The sequence below is a fragment of the Acomys russatus genome, chromosome 13, assembly GCF_903995435.1.
Source record: "Acomys russatus chromosome 13, mAcoRus1.1, whole genome shotgun sequence".
NCBI lineage: Eukaryota > Metazoa > Chordata > Mammalia > Rodentia > Muridae > Acomys > Acomys russatus.
The window spans coordinates 66,330,594-66,343,750 of record NC_067149.1 but is presented as its reverse complement, the minus strand read 5'-3'; the positions used below and the strand labels follow the sequence as shown (position 1 = coordinate 66,343,750).

Sequence of the window (13,157 nt, the reverse complement as noted above, 5' to 3'; positions counted from 1 at the left end):
GCCTCTTTCTGCAGCCTGCATGAGACCTGCTTCCCTCTGCATCCTCCCTCGCTCTCCTCAGGCTCATGTCTCTGTCCTAAAATCTCCTTCCCATGAGGACTCCTGTCAGGGCCTGGGAGATGGCCAAGAGTGCAAAAGTGATTGCTGCAGGATCCCAATGGCTCGAGCCCAGTCCTCGACCCAGCCGGGTGGGTGCACTGGTTCTCATCTGTAACCATGGCACCCTGACGGTGAGATGCAAGGCAGAGACAGGACAGTCAGCCAGAAGCTCACTGGCCAGTTAGCCTGGAGTGCATAGCACAGGGGCAACACACAGCAGGACACAGCCTTCCTTCCCAGGGTGGGAGGCAAGAACTGACTCACAAACATTGTCCACTGAGGGCAACATGTATAATACGATATGCACATGTACACAAACCCATCTACTGGTTAACTTTAAATAATAGACTCCTCTTAGATTAAAGTCTATCCATGAATTAATTTTACTCATTTATCTCTTTCGGTCCAGCCATACTGTGATACAATGGAATGGGGCTTCGTTACTTCATCAGGGGCTCCACAATTAATCCAACCCTTGATGCACATATACAGTGGCTTACTGCTTATGACTGTTTCATATATATCCATACATTTATATATGTACCATATGATAAGAGCACATTTATTTATATGCAAACACAAAGAAAGGAGGAACATGAGTGTTGTCATGAATGTAAGGAATGAAAATGATAATATTCTGATATGTACATTGTCAAAAAAATGTGCATCTAGAACAGTCTAGATTTTAACATGTGAACTTTACACATACACATAACTTATTACTGTTTAGATGTTAGGGACATGAAGGCCCGAACCGCCTTTGGAAGTGGGCACTCCCATCCACATATGCCGGTGAGCTTGGGTTGGAAGTGGGCACTCCCGTCCACATGTGCTGGTGAGCTTGATTGGAAGTGGGCACTCCCATCCACATGTGCTGGTGAGTTTGGGTTGGAAGTGGGCACTCCCGTCCACATGTGCTGGTGAGCTTGGGTTGGAAGTGGGCACTCCCATCCACATGTGCTGATGAGCTTGGGTTGGAAGTGGACACTCCCGTCCACATGTGCTGGTGAGCTTGGGTTGGAAGTGGGCACTCCTGTCCACATGTGCTGGTGAGCTTGGGTTGGAAGTGGACACTCCCGTCCACATGTGCTGGTGAGCTTGGGTTGGAAGTGGACACTCCCATCCACATGTGCTGGTGAGCTTGATTGGAAGTGGACACTCCTGTCCACATGTGCTGGTGAGCTTGGGTTGGAAGTGGGCACTCCCGTCCACATGTGCTGATGAGCTTGGGTTGGAAGTGGACACTCCCGTCCACATGTGCTGGTGAGCTTGGGTTGGAAGTGGACACTCCCATCCACATGTGCTGGTGAGCTTGATTGGAAGTGGACACTCCTGTCCACATGTGCTGGTGAGCTTGGGTTGGAAGTGGGCACTCCCGTCCACATGTGCTGATGAACTTGGGTTGGAAGTGGACACTCCCGTCCACATGTGCTGGTGAGCTTGGGTTGGAAGTGGGCACTCCCGTCCACATGTGCTGGTGAGCTTGGGTTGGAAGTGGACACTCCCGTCCACATGTGCTGGTGAGCTTGGGTTGGAAGTGGGCACTCCCGTCCACATGTGCTGGTGAGCTTGGGTTGGAAGTGGACACTCCCGTCCACATGTGCTGGTGAGCTTGGGTTGGAAGTGGACACTCCCATCCACATGTGCTGGTAAGTGTGGGTTTCTGAAATGCACAGCTAAGTCATCAAGCCCTCTCGCTACTTAGCCTCTTTAGTGACATTGCTAAAACTGCATTTCTGTGTTCTTTTTCTCTGTGTGAGTGAGAGACAAGAGTCTTTCTATGTAGCTCAGGCTGGACTAAAATTCACTAGATAGCCCAGGCTGGCCCAGAACTAACAGTGTTTCTGCCCATTCTCCCAGCTGCTGGGATTACAGGCCGGAACCACCCACCACCCTGACCAGACACTTATTTCTCATACCCGTTGTGTCACCATGTCTGAGTGTCCGTGTGTCCTTGATAATGGAGCATGAACAATGTCCCCCCTCTCTGCTTTCCTCCAAGGACCATCACTCGGGGAGCAGGAAGGTCTTCCTCTGACTAAGTGTTCTGATACAGGTGACAAGGCCTGCTCAGTCTGTCCTCCCCACCACCTGGCAGCCCTGTAACCATGCCGGTTCTGGTCTTCCCCTTTAACTATTCTTTAAAGCCAAAAGCCTGGAAGCTACCAGCCTTTGACCCCTGCATCCCTCAGCAGTGGCTGTGCGATTTAAACATCCTGGGATACGAAAGATGAATATACAATGACTAGAGACCCAGATTTGTTTAATTTTATTGTGTATGTCTCCCATAGCACCCGACAGATTCCTAATCATATGGTGGATGTTGCAAGTGCTTATTAATTGATTAATTTACAACAGGGGAAGTAAATTATATAAATGAATTATCACTGTGAGGAGCACCAGAGCCTGTACATGAGCGCTTTAGTTAATTTTAAGACTGTGCTCATTAAATGAGGGATACAAATGAATCACAATGTTGGGAGCATTTACATGATCGATTGTAATAGCCATACAATTATAATGTTTACCGTATTTACTAGCATTTAGCTAGTTTGCACAATTGTAATTTCAACTTTAAACATTCCACCTTTCTTCCATTGCAGCAGTGTCGTGTGGCTTAAACGATTCATAATACCAGTGGCAATAAGGCATATGATGTCATCTGCCCCTCCCCTTGTCACAGGATTGTCCTGTCTTTACAGCTTGTTGCTCATTAGCAGACCAGCCTGCTGTAATGTTTGCACGTACTTGTACTCGTCTCTAAAAAATAAAGCTCTCCTGGTTGCACTGCTTCTGCCTGCAGCAACTTCCAGGCTGTCTCTTCCAGCGGTTGTCAAAGCCAAAGATGCTTGCAGGTCAGCTGAAAATCTCATTCAAAGTTAAATTCTGATTCAGGAGTTGAACTCACCCCGATTTAACAAAATTTCCCGAAGCTAGGCGCCATAGACACCCAATGTTCATTCTGCTCAGGCCGTGCTGGGGCCTGAAGCTCAGGATCTTTGACGTGGGAAATCCACTCCATGCTCAGTCCTATGGTAGGAGCAGACCTTACCCACCCAGAGTCCTGCTGGGTGGACAGCGCTTGAGGACAGTTAGCGTCTGCACACTGGCTGGCCAGGGGAGCGTATGGTCTCTGGGCAGTACAAACTTCATGTGACAAATGAACTTTTGCCAAGATTGTCCTATTCTGTGCATTTGGGAATAATCCCACGGGGTCACGTGGCCAGAAAAACCAGGAAGGAATTAAGAGTCATGGCGATTCTCCAAGCAGTGCCAATGCACTGGGGTGGACTCTGCAACTTCGCCGTTTCTTAGGTTATATGACCTCCACTCAAGGAAAGTCACATTTTAAGAAGCCACCCACACAGCCACCTGCACCACCCTTTGCCCTCGTCTGACCACATTGACTCTAAGTCAGTTTTCTCCAGCTTCTCTCCAGTGAGGCCACATTTTCTTTCCCTGAATACTCCTTCACTACCCGCTGAAAGTTCCAGAATGTCTTACTGTCCTTCACTATTGCTGTGATGCAATCACCTGACAAAAACAACTGGAAAGGAGTTTACAGTAGCTCATAGTTAACAAGATCTAAGTCACAGAGCAGTCAAGGTGGCTGGCTTGATGCAGTCAGGTACAGGCAAGGAGGGCATTAATGCATGCTTCCTCCCAGCTCACCGTTCCACTGTTAATCTAGGATCCGAACCCAGGGAATCTTACTATTCGCTTTTCTTCCCTACCTTCCTTCCTTCCTTCCTTCCTTCCTTTCTTCCTTCCTTCCTTCCTTTCTTCTCTCCTTCCTTCCTAGATTTATTTATTATTATGTATATAGTGTTCTGACTGCATGTACACCTGCAGGCCAGAAGAGGGCATCAGATCACATTATAGATAGTTGTGAGCCACCACCGCCACGTAGTTTCTGAGAATTGAACTCATGACCTCTGGAAGAGTAGTCAGTGCTCTTAACCACTGAGCCGTCTCTCCAGCCCTAATACTACTCATTTCTCAGGCTGGCTCTTCCAACATCAGTTAATGTTGTCAAGATAGCCACACCCATCCCCACAGGCCAGCTTTTCCCTTCTCTCACTGAGACTTTCTTCCCAGGTCACATAACAATGAAAACCAAGAGTCACGTGTTTACTTTTAGTTACCAGTGGCCTCAATGTTCCCTCAAGACTGTAAGTGTTAATTTATTCTCCAGACCTAGTCCCTGCTTATTTTGAGATTTGTTTTACTGTGTTTACTCCTAACTGATGTCACCAAGGCTTATGGCTTCATTAAGATGCATGCTTACCTCTCTCAAAGCTTGGAACACAAATATCCAAAACAGATTTTCTCGTTCCTTCTTGTAATTCCCTCAGCCTTCTACCTTAGTGTAGCAATTCTAACCCTGTTATGAGCCCATAAACAGACCCTCTCTTTTATCAGCATTGAGAGGAACCTTTTGAATGAGTTTCTGCCTTGTCATGAACAGTTAACCCCCTTGTTGGTTTCCTCTGCGCCATCTTAAAGTTCCTACCCAGTCCAGCCCTTGTCACTTGGTACACAGTAGTCTGCTTCTGTGACTTCCACTAGTCACATTTAAGGTTGTCTTTCTTCTATGGGATAAACTTAGATGCTTTAATGTTTGTTATAGAACCCTGAATAATATGTTTACTCCCCAACACCATCCACAGTCCCATTCACCTCTGTTTCAACACCTGCTCTGTACTGCAGCCACCTCGGGCTGTTAGTGTTGACTGTGTCTCAGTGAGGAAGTATTTAGGTACTATTCGGCCCATTGTGGGCAGCTTTATTCCCTAGGCAAGGCCTTAAACTGTATAGGACATCCAGCTGAATAAACAGGCAGACAGCATGGGTGCATGCGTTCAGTGCTCCCTGATCTTGTCTGTGTAACTAACCTTCTTGAGTTCCTCCCTTGATTCCCCCTCAGTGAGAGAAGGTAACCTGGAACTGAAATCTAAATAAGTCCTTTATCTTCTAGTTGATTTTTCTCAGGTCATTCATCACAGTACAGAAACAAAGCTGGGACATTCTCTTTAGAATAAAAATACTAAACATTATATAAAATCTCCACGCCAGTACAAAATTTGTATTATAACACGAAATCAGAACTAGCTATAAAATTAAGAAACTTGGTGAAACAAAGATGGGACCATGCTACTTAGGGCCCTCTCCGGAAGCTTGCAACTTCACCTTCACTGCCTTCCTAATATACATTTAACAATCACCGTCCAGTGCCAAGCAAGAGCAATGTTTGCCATTTATCACGGGTACTCAGTGTTTTAAACTGAATTATCTTAACATTGTTGATGCAGGAACATGTCAACAGTTTCTTTCATGATTAAGATTTGCTCGTGGGGGGTGGGGGGTTGTTTTGTTTTGTTTTGTCTTGTTTTGTTTTTCTGAGACCGGGTCTCACTGTGTAGTCCGCACAAGCCATGCGTTTCAGACCATTCTGCCTCAGTTCCTTGAGCGGTGGATTTATGGACACCTGCCCTCATGTGTTCAATTTCCAAAGCCAGTTTAATATATTTGAAAAAATGTTCCTATAGTCATTACTTTCGATTTCTTGCTCTATTGTATTTCCAGTGGTCAACTAGTGTGTGTTATTGATTACAACACACAGTTGCTCTCTGTGCCAAGTTTCTGCCTTACCTCTTCTTATTACTTGCAAATAAATATTTCTTGATCTGCATAAAGAATACACCAAATAGTCCATGTAAATCCTGGTGTTTACATTTTTCTAGATAAGATAAGAAAAACAATATTAATTTGGGGCTTTCTTTTATAAGTACAATTTGAAAGCTCTATTTGTCTCTTTGTTGCCTTCAAAATATACTTTTGTCAAGGCTTATCTCCAGAAAATTAAAATGTCAATATTTTCTATAATGTCAAAAAGAAAAGAAAGAAAGAGCAAACATGAAATGTTTTCTTTCCTCTGAATTTGCCCATGAGCTATTAAGGAGGTTATTTGAATCCAGGCCATAGCACAGCACTCAAAAGACTAGCTAATGGCTGAGATCTTCGGGTGTTTAGCTCGTTAAAATGAAAGTGAGTTTAGTTAAATTCTGCCTACGATAAGCCTGGAAAGTTGGCAAGGACTTGCTATGCTCCAATCAAGTCTGCAGTGGTGTGTGTGTGTGTGTGTGTGTGTGTGTGTGTGTGTGTGTGTGTGTGTGTTTGTCCAAGTACAGCCCTCTGAACCATGCTCCCCCAACCCCCATTTTCCTAAATACATCATGAAAAAAGGATGAGGTTTCAGCCTTAATTGCTTGCTCCTTTTATTCGCATTCCTCTCTCAGCCAGGGTTGTGAAGAGTGTTGGTAAAAGGCTACACAATAGAGCTTTTCATTAGGCCCCAGCCAGGCACACAAAGGCAGGCTTTTGGAAAGAGTGAATGCCGGAGTTTAATTTGCAGGTGGAGAGGAGATAAAAGGTGCTGACGCCTCTATTATTCTCTTACTTAGGTGACCCTTACCCTGTTCAGCTGATCCCAACCACCATGGCAGCTGCTGCTGCAGCAACACCAGGCTTAGGCCCACTCCAGCTGCAGGTAAGTCGGGAGACAATGCAGGGGGAGGTAGGGGTTAAGTAAACGCAGAAGGCAGCCATTAAACTGTTAGCGCAAACTACAACTGAGGGGACTGAGATTTTTGGTCTCACAGGTTTGTTTTGTTTTTACATTTATTCCTTCTGGCCCTCGACCCAAAGATTACTTTCAATTTTGGTTGTGGGCTCTGAACTAAATATCACTTATATTTTCTCATGGCCTGGTAAGGTTTAACAAAGTGAGTTTCAGCTCCTCGTGTTGGTAGACATCATGATATTTGCCTTCGAATGATTTCCCCCAAATAACAAACAAACAGCCTGTCAAAGATATCTAACCATACCTATGATTCAGGGAAGCAGAAATAGAATTTTATGTAAGATCACTGAAGATGCCTGGTGTTGTTACAGCAGTCACAAAAACACTTGCTTGGTCTCCTCGCTTAGTGGCAGATCATTTAAGCAAGCCAGGAGGAGTAGATCAAAGCCAGTGGGTGTCCATCTGAGCTCGAGTTTATCCCAACGTCCAGTGGGAGACCCTTTTGCCCTTTGGATTGTATATTTCCAGCACACTCTGGAAAGTCACCAGCCTTACCAGATGTCTGAGTGATCTTAGAAGCTGGGTCTCTGGGGTTGGAAAGGGGATCACTAGGAGTTTAGCAGAGAGAATTTCCCTTCTCTTTGTCTCTGAGTTGGTACCCCATAATATATCTCATAGGCCCCATCACTGTGAGCCTCTGAATTATGTAGCTAACGAGAACAGATGATAAGCTAATACCCAGTCCCATCTCTTCCCGGAGGACTGTTTTATAAGCATGGGAAATGCACTGTGGGAAGCCAGATGTGCTGCAGCATAGTTCATACAGTTGCATTGTATCCAGGAGTGTCACTTGAAATACTTGGTATTAGTCTAGATAGTTTATGGTCAGAGAGCCGAGAGCTGGGTACGACTGGCGAATGTGTAGCTGTGTCAAGCCCTGAATCCTGGCAGGAGGAGCAGCAGTGGGACAGCTGAGAGAGTTGAGAGTGTTCTGGAGAGGCCATCTCATTTGTTCATAGTTTATCTTTTCCATGAGAAACTACACCATGTCTGTTTCTTTGAGCTGGAAATACACTGCGAAGTATTAAGACCAACGACAGTAAAATTACTCTAACATTTGTTATCTTTTGCAAGGGTGTCTGGGAATAGCAAAAATTACGGGAAAGGGACTGTAACAGATTAGACTCCAGACATGTAAACACACACTCACTGTCTATATTTGTTATGGGTAAATTATTTTTTGTAACTTTTTTCAAATAATGCCTTACATTACCTGATATTAAAAACATGTATGCTTGTAGGTAATAGAAAGTCGTCTTGTATAATAAAGCTAGAAGAGAAGATAAAAACAAAGAAGAGAATGAAAGGAATTGAGGAACTGAAAGAAAGAGGAAGAGTAGCCTCCAGCAACAGATTGGGATGTTTGAACCTAAGTTGAGGCTTAGGGGAGAGGTTAAGCGTTTCTGTTTTCCAGGAATCCCTGGAGAGGGGGCAGGACAAGGTGAGGGTACCCACAGAATCCCACTGCTGGTCTCCACTACAGAGCAGCATGGCTCAGCATCTCAGATGCTTGTCCGGTGGAGACATGGGAGACTATTTGGCATAAATTACGTTTGATTTTCATTCCAATGGATTTTCAGCTTTTCTCAAGATCTAAAGTATGGGTTTCTTTACTGGGAAACCAGGGAAGCCTTTGATCTCAAATAGGTTTGCTCTTTCTGTAAACAATGTAATCTTTAGCAGGACAAAGTTCTTTGTTTCTTTTCCCTTGATAATGCATGGTCTTCCTAAGTTGCCCTCCTACTCTTGAGCATGTGACCCTCTTGCCTCGGTTGCTCTGTCTACTATTGAATGTGCCATCCTCATACCTGTTGCAGGTGTGTGCATCTTCACATCACCTTTGAAAGGTTTCCATGTAAGTGGTTTTGTATCATTAAAGCTTATAATTTTGGTTAGTATATAAAAAAAAAAAAACCCTTTACTGTAATATTATAAAAAAAATTGGCCATTAAAACATCTTCATGGAAACCTATGGATTCTCATAAAATGCAGTTACAAAAACACATGCACATAATTTTGCAATTATGGGAACTGGGGGTAGGGTGGTCTTCATGGCAAACAAGCCCCACAGCTTGTGGTTTGAGAGCTTCTAGGTCTTTGCTCAGTGGCTTCCTCCTCCCCTCCATGGGAGACCTACCCAGATGGCTTTGAGGAGACCATCCATGATGGTCTTGATGCTTACAGCACATCCACATCCATTGGGAAGTCTGTTCCTGAAATGCTCTGCCTTAGCCGAATGTAAGAAATGAGAAAGTCTGAATGCTTTCCAAACTCTGCTTTTAAATATGTTAGACTCCACTGTCCTTCTCTTTATGATGGCCTACATAACCCTTCCCCCCCCCCCCCCCCATCCCCTCCCAGGGATTAGAATTCATCCGGCTAGAAATTCACTCATATCTCACCATCTGCCCGACTGCTGTTAGGTCAGAAACCCAGTTCTAGACACCAGAGATGAAGAAAAAGGCCACTTACACCTTTCCTTCTTAACCACACATGGCCCCTGTGGAGCTAGGTGTAGGGTGGCACACTGGAGAAGCCACTTTCTTGAGCACTGATCAGAGTTTCCCAGAAAGGCTGGGGCTAACTGGTCATATCAGTAAATGTGTCTGACCTTTGTGGTGGAGACACACACCTATTGATAGCAGCCACTCCAGGAGCAGAGCCACTTAGATAACGAGAGTCCCACTCCTCGCTTCCTGCCCCACACTTCCTGCCCTTTGCTTCCCAACCTGAATTCCTCCACAGACAGCTTGACATGCTTGGATGACATCCTCTTCTGTGTTCTCAATGAGCCGTGATGGTACCATATCCTGCAGCAAGCATCCCGCCCTTCTCCATCAAACCGTTCCAACTCAAGCAAACTCCTTAGTAAAGCCAGGTACGGTGGAGCACACCTGCAATCCCAGCACTAGGGGAGGCAGAGGCAGGCAGAGCTCTGGTCTACAAACAAGTACATGACAGCCAAGGCTACATAGAGAAACCCTGTCTCAAAAAACAAAACAAAACAAAACAAAACCTCTCCAATAGAACACACCCCCATTTGTCCTGCCATGCTTTCTTCGGAACTGTCTCATGTTCTTAGCGTGTAAGGTCTTAGGTTTTGTAGCTCATCCACCAACGAGTTGAGAAGAGGCATTTGAGTTTTTCTTTTCTTCTGACTTATCCAACTCTCAAGAATTCTGCCTTCTCGCTTGGGGAAGGAGAACAGAGTACTTTCTTTATAACCCAGAGCCATAACTCTTACAGCCATAGGCCCAACTTTGCCCCTATCCGTCCTGCCCACCAGACACCAGCTCACACGGACTGTGCTCTGGGAAGATGGGAATGGGGACACAGAAACCGTCAGGGGCAGGAGGCTCATGATTAATGCTTGGAGAACCAATAGAGCCAGAGTTTAGGAAAGGGATCTGGTGAGTACAACGCTACAGGTGCCAATTGCTGGTTTCTTTGTTAAAAAAAAAAAAAAAAAAAAAAAAAAAGAGTTCTTTTTTATTTAATGGGATTGTTTACTTGCTTTGTTTCTGATACTGTTTCATCTGTTTGTCCTGGGTGAAGAGTGGTAAGCCTGGGGGCAGGTTCTCTTTCCCCAGACAGCAGCAGCAGAGATCCTGAGCTGAGGGAGGAGCAGGCAGGACAACTGGGGAGTAACTTATGTAACCCTGAAAGCCATGCACCAATCTGAGACTGTGCTTGTTCCTTACCAGAAGAGGAGTGAACTCTTAAACAAACAAACAAACAAACAAAAAAAAACCCCACCCCCCTCGGGCTCAAATACAATAGCTTGGATTTAAATAAAAGGTCATAGCAACTAATGTTGCTAGCTGCTGGTGAGACCTTGCACACCATCATATGTAAGAATTTCCTTGGACTATCTCATTTAATTATTGTTGCAGCCCTTGGAGTTAGATATTAGTAGCTCCTCTGGACAAGGAAGGAAGCTTGAGCATAGAGGCCAAACTCCACAGCTTTTAATGATTACAATTGGCTCACTGTGCCCAGGAGATTTTATTTGCAACTCTGGTGTAGCTGACTTCGGCTACTTTGTGAGTTCTTCTTTCTTCTGCCCTTTCTTCCATCCTTTCAACCCCTTAAAACTAGATAAGAAAGGAAAAAGGATAGAGAGGAAAGGGAACAGATTCCTGAGTAAAATCATGGGTCAAAAAGGGGGTGACGTTATCCTAAGATCCTTCCTGCTGATTGGGCATCAAGTTCCTTGGGAGCAAGTTTGATCTTTTCCACAAGAATATCTCATTTCTTCTTGTTGTTGTTTCTTCTTTGCGCATGACTAATTAGCAAACCATGATCAACAATCAACCAACAACCCACCCTGAGTGACTAGTAACCACCCACCCCACCTATCAAGGCTCTAGCATTTATATACCCTCTGAAATTTCCCAGAATTCCAAACATCACACAGTTCCAGAAATAGTGTGCAGCCAGCAAAATCACCACGCCTCTACTAGAGCACAAGGCAAATCACAGTCAGCTGCAAAGCAGCCCCCATCACTACACCTGGAATCAGAATGGATGCACATTCTTATAATATTTCTATGATGTTTTTAAAGAAACGAAAGTTCCAAAGTTGTCACTGCACTCTGGAGTCCTTCTCCCTCAACAGGTTCTCCGACTCAGAACGTGAAAATCAAACTGTAGCTGTAGTTCTGGTTGGTTAGCATTTCTTCAAATCCTCTGTGCTTTCTAGAGGCAAAGTGATCAGTGGGAATGACAGTGGGGAGATGTTTGCTTCATACTCTGAGCTTCAGGGTTCACACCCCTTTGTACAGATTCAAGCTCAAATACTTTCAGGACTGAGAAATAATGAGAATTAATATGAAGGTGTCTTTCTACTTCTGGTTGACTTGATTAACTCATCCTGTTTTCTTTTGAGGTAACCTTGTGTGTGGATATGATTCTTCCCACTTGTATAATACTATTTTTAAAAAGAACAGAACCTTTATTAAAGTAAGAACAGAGATGAGCATAATGACTTTAAAAGACTAATAGAATGGCACGGCTTAAATGAAACTGTATTTTTTTTACAACTTAACTATTATTTTGTGGTCCTGGAAATCACTACCATGTGTAATGAAAAGTATTTTATATGAAAACAGAAGTAATTGTATATTTTAGAATTAGTTAAAGTATTTCAGAGATCAACATATATTGTTTTTATTTTATTTTTTTGAGAGAAAGGGTTTTACCTCGATTATGAATATAATAAAATAAGCATGTTATGCCAATTACTTTTTTAAAATTTCTTTTTCTTAGAGAAAATCTCTCTTCGTGTCTGATGCCTGCCACATCTTTTCTAAGGCTCTAAGCCTCATAGCCCCACATGCTGGCCATGGAGAGGGAAGATGATGTGAATGTTTACATAGACTATGGACACATCCCCAGACGGACTTCCCCGAGGATGGTCTTCCTCCATTTCGAGGCTGCTTACTCTGTTTATGGTCTTGATGAGTGCCCTCATCCCGTCTCCTCCACTTAGAAGCAAACGTGCTCTCCTGAGCTATGTAACCTCTGCCCATTTATCTGTGTCTTTCAGTGTCTGTTCCTCTCCTCTCGCAAACACATCAAGAGTCTACACATTTCTTCCCATCGTAACTGACCATGCTAAGTCAGCTCATCATCCAGTCCTAAAGTGGTCATTCAGGCTTGATCTTGCCAGCTCAGTGCATTTTTTTAATTGATTTTTGTTTTCTTAAAAAAAGTCTCATATCTTGTTCCTGCTTAAGACCTCTGATTATTTCAGTTTTCTTTCCACACTCATGAGTGCTATTGCTAAGTGTATTCACTATTCTTCTCATTGTTGTGACCAAGTAACCAACAAGGTACAAATGAAGGGAGAGGTTTTTGGCTCTCTATTGAGGGGATGCAGTCCCTCATGATGGGAAAACTTGGAGGTAGAGCTTGTGCCTGTCATAGCAGGAGCAAAAGGCTGCTTTCTCATAGCTCTGCAGGCCACAAGGTGACAATGCTTATGCCATCTCGCTTTCTCACTTTTCCTCTTTTAGTTAGTCACAGAATTTTTGTCACCTGCATCATGGTGGGCAATCTCCTGATTTTTAATCTTCTCTTGGCATGTCCTCAGAGACATACCCAAACGTACCTTCTAGTTGAACTAAATCCTATCAAATTGTCAATGTAGATTAAGCATCTCATTCACCCAGCCAACAAAGATTTAACCTTAAGGTATCATGTGAAAATGTTAGAGATCAAGGCACCTGTGAGCTATATTCAAAATTACGCTTCCTGGTTATTCTAGTCAGGGTTACTATTGCTGTGATGAAATATCATGACTGAAGCAAGCTGGGGAGGAAAGGGTATGTTTAGGTTACACTTCCACAGCACTGTTCGTCACTGATGGAAGTCAGAACAGAAATCTAAACAGAGCAGGAACCTGGAGGCAGGA

At 44.1% G+C, this 13,157-nt stretch overlaps 1 protein-coding gene across 12 annotated transcripts in view; it reads left to right on the top strand.

The window, feature by feature from the left end:
• Sox5 (SRY-box transcription factor 5) overlaps positions 1-13,157 on the top strand; it is a 775,369-nt gene that overhangs the window by 668,606 nt on the left and 93,606 nt on the right. For all 12 annotated transcript variants that reach the window (XM_051155573.1, XM_051155574.1, XM_051155579.1 and 9 more), the window contains one exon: positions 6,564-6,649. In XM_051155573.1, coding sequence (XP_051011530.1) covers positions 6,564-6,649 — 86 coding nt within the window. The remainder of the gene's footprint in view (positions 1-6,563; positions 6,650-13,157) is intronic.